At 36.0% G+C, this 2,917-nt stretch overlaps 1 protein-coding gene across 1 annotated transcript in view; it reads left to right on the plus strand.

Moving 5' to 3' along the window:
• LOC128611420 (lipid scramblase CLPTM1L-like) overlaps positions 1–2,917 on the plus strand; it is a 4,749-nt gene extending 1,832 nt beyond the window's left edge. The window contains exons 6-15 of the mRNA XM_053630916.1: positions 31–115; positions 284–387; positions 461–505; positions 634–684; positions 775–857; positions 948–985; positions 1,077–1,132; positions 1,223–1,267; positions 1,358–1,473; positions 2,832–2,917. Of these exons, the coding sequence (XP_053486891.1) occupies positions 31–115; positions 284–387; positions 461–505; positions 634–684; positions 775–857; positions 948–985; positions 1,077–1,132; positions 1,223–1,267; positions 1,358–1,473; positions 2,832–2,913 (705 nt within the window). The 3' untranslated portion in view covers positions 2,914–2,917. The remainder of the gene's footprint in view (positions 1–30; positions 116–283; positions 388–460; positions 506–633; positions 685–774; positions 858–947; positions 986–1,076; positions 1,133–1,222; positions 1,268–1,357; positions 1,474–2,831) is intronic.

Genomic DNA, 2,917 nt, shown 5'->3' on the forward strand with positions numbered 1-2,917 from the left:
TGTAATCCAATGTGTTTTAATGTTTTGTAGCTCTCGTTTGAAGTATTTGCTATGAAAAATGATGTGAGCTTTTGGAGAGGGAAAAAGAGTTTAGCAGGCATCTCCAGGCGATCAGGTGAGATCTGCATTGAATAAATACACTTGTCTTCAGGATAAATACACAAGAGGATTTAGAAAATCAAAGTAGATGTCGGTCTGAATGACTTGCATTTAGTCTTTAAGTAGCTGCCCATGTGCTAAACATCAAAATGCTGAATTGTTTAATGTGTTTCTTTCCTTAAAGTGTTCTGGAGGTGTTTCAGCACTGTTGTGATATTCCTCCATCAGCTAGAAGAGCAAGCCAGCTGGCTCACCCTTATCCCTATGGGTTTTTTAGCATTAATTGAGGTACCAAAACAAGATTTGTCTGTTATATGTTAATTTTTTTTTTATTCCAAACTGTTCTTTCTCATGTTTTTAGCTATGGAAAGTCAGCAGAGTCTTTGCAATTTGGCCCAGTTTTAAAGTAAGTTCTTTTATAATTGTATATATTCTGGATTGAATTGCTAACAACCTGAATTTGCCTGTATGCTGTGTAGACATAGTGGAATTTCTCTTGCAGTTTGGTGATCATTATAGTGTTGTTCTTTTTAGGATGATAGAGCAGATGACATGGAGCGAGCAACAGAAGAACATGATTCCAGGGTACTGAAATTATTTGGCACTGAACAACTGTGACAAAAACAAACCCTATAAAAGATGCCCTTAAATTAACATGGCTATTTTCTTCCCCAGGCAATGAAATTCTTGTCATATTTAATGCATCCTCTATGCATCAGTGGGGCTGTGTACTCTTTCATATATCTCAGAAATAAAAGGTATAAACAAATCCATGGTTGATGTTTTATACCAATTCTATATTTCCTTGTTTGCACATTTCAGTAACCTTTTTAAAATATTTATCCTAGTACTTGGTACTTTTGGATCATCAACAGTCTTGTCAGTGGTAAGTCCTCAATAATCATAGTTATAAGTTAATTCCTACTAAGCACTTAAATGTCAAATAAATTAGTCATTTTTGTTTTTTTCACATTTAGGGGTTTATGCAGTTGGATTTCTGTCTATGGTTCCTCAATTATTTGTCAATTACAAGGTTTGTTCTCAAATCAGTTAACAAATGAACTTATGCAATATGCCTAAATATTTGCTGAATGTCGTCCATCTGTTTTGTGCTCCTTTACAGATTAAATCAGTTGCCCAGCTCCCAATGTCAGTGTTACTCTACAAAGTGAGTTCCTCCTTCCTTTCAAAACAGAATCGGAATCTGAAATGCTTAGGTTTAATCATACTGCTGAAAATCATTGTCTTATACTCCCAGGGTTTAAACACATTTATAAGCGATATATTTAGTGGAGTTATAACCACTCCTGGACCACATCCATTGGCTTGTTTTAGAGATGATGTGATCTTTCTCATCTACCTCTACCAGCGCAGGTACACTACCTATACATAACAAGGATATGTAAACACAACATGGAAAATTTACTGTAAAATGGAACAGTTTGACTGTTGGACAATACTTATGACTTGATGAGTATTGTCTAAGATATTACCATTTCACAGTTTGTGTTTTGTATTGATATATTTTGTACAATATTTTATGATCATGTGTGTTGGTCTGGGAAAACCTATAGCATGTCACTGTGGATGAATTCTGTCAAACAGCCAAAAATCAGATTTTGACTAAAATGTTATATTTGTAGAGTTTTTCTGCCTGCATAAAATACTTCTACTTAAAAATATACATATTTCATCAAAACAATTTGGGAATGTTTTATTTCCTTGTTTTGTTATTTAAAAAAAAAAAAAACATTTTCTAGCAGTGCCCTGGTATTCCAGTCCGCTGGTGGAATGGAAACCCGCTTATCGTTCATTTTCAATCAGTATGCTCAAATGAATTATTTTATCACTGCAAGTCTGTCATAAGATTAGTCAGGACACTGTTGGGTTTCTGTGTGTAGAGTATCTTGAGTCTGTTCAGCTACTGGTGAGCAGGGTGATGGGAAACGGTGGGTGTGACCCCCCTGCTGGGCAAACAATTCACACCTCTCCGCAATAACCGTGGTACTGAGATAAAATGGACAGCACAACTAAAGCTTTTTTGATAGAAAAACACTAGTAGGCTAGGTAAAAAAGAAATACTTATCAAAGAAAACTGCAAGTTCTTAAAGCCCTTAGTGTCTACTTTCATATGAGCCTTTAACCATTACTGTGCAGTGTGACAGCACAAATAATTCAATGCTGAAACCAGGTGGAAATTCCATTTGTTTGGCTTCTGGTAATCTTCCCTAGGCTCTTCCTACAAAGAACAGGTTGGGTAAAGAGCCACTTGAACAAACCTGGTGGTTAAAACAGTTGGTCTGCCGAAAGTTGTCTAAAACCTTGCTAGCTAAGTGTGATTTCCTCAAACAGTGAATGTCAGGTTTTGATCAAGTTGTTGCATAACTATGTGCTATAGTGAAACAGATATAAACCTAATTAGTTAATTCGTTAAATCACATACCTGCTGTCAAAATGTCCATGCACTGCAGTCTGTATGGAATCTTTAAATGCCGTTTTGTTCCCCTTTTCACTTTTGGGGGTAAAGCGATTTTAAAATGATACGATGCCCGATTGTGATAACATAAAAAAACTGACATATTTTGCTTGTAGATTTCAGGACTATATATAGTAGAAAATGGCTAAATCTTTTCCCAGGCCACCATGCATGTTTTTTGGATGGTGAGCGACTATCATATTCTACTTTGATGCTAAGTCATTGATCATTACTTATTATGTCGTATCCTCACCAGGATTTACCGTGTGAACAAATGTAGAGGTCGCGATTATGCATCACACAGGAAGAAACCTAAAGGGAAATCACACGAGGACTGATCAG

Source organism: Ictalurus furcatus, chromosome 1, assembly GCF_023375685.1.
Source record: "Ictalurus furcatus strain D&B chromosome 1, Billie_1.0, whole genome shotgun sequence".
Classification (NCBI taxonomy): domain Eukaryota; kingdom Metazoa; phylum Chordata; class Actinopteri; order Siluriformes; family Ictaluridae; genus Ictalurus; species Ictalurus furcatus.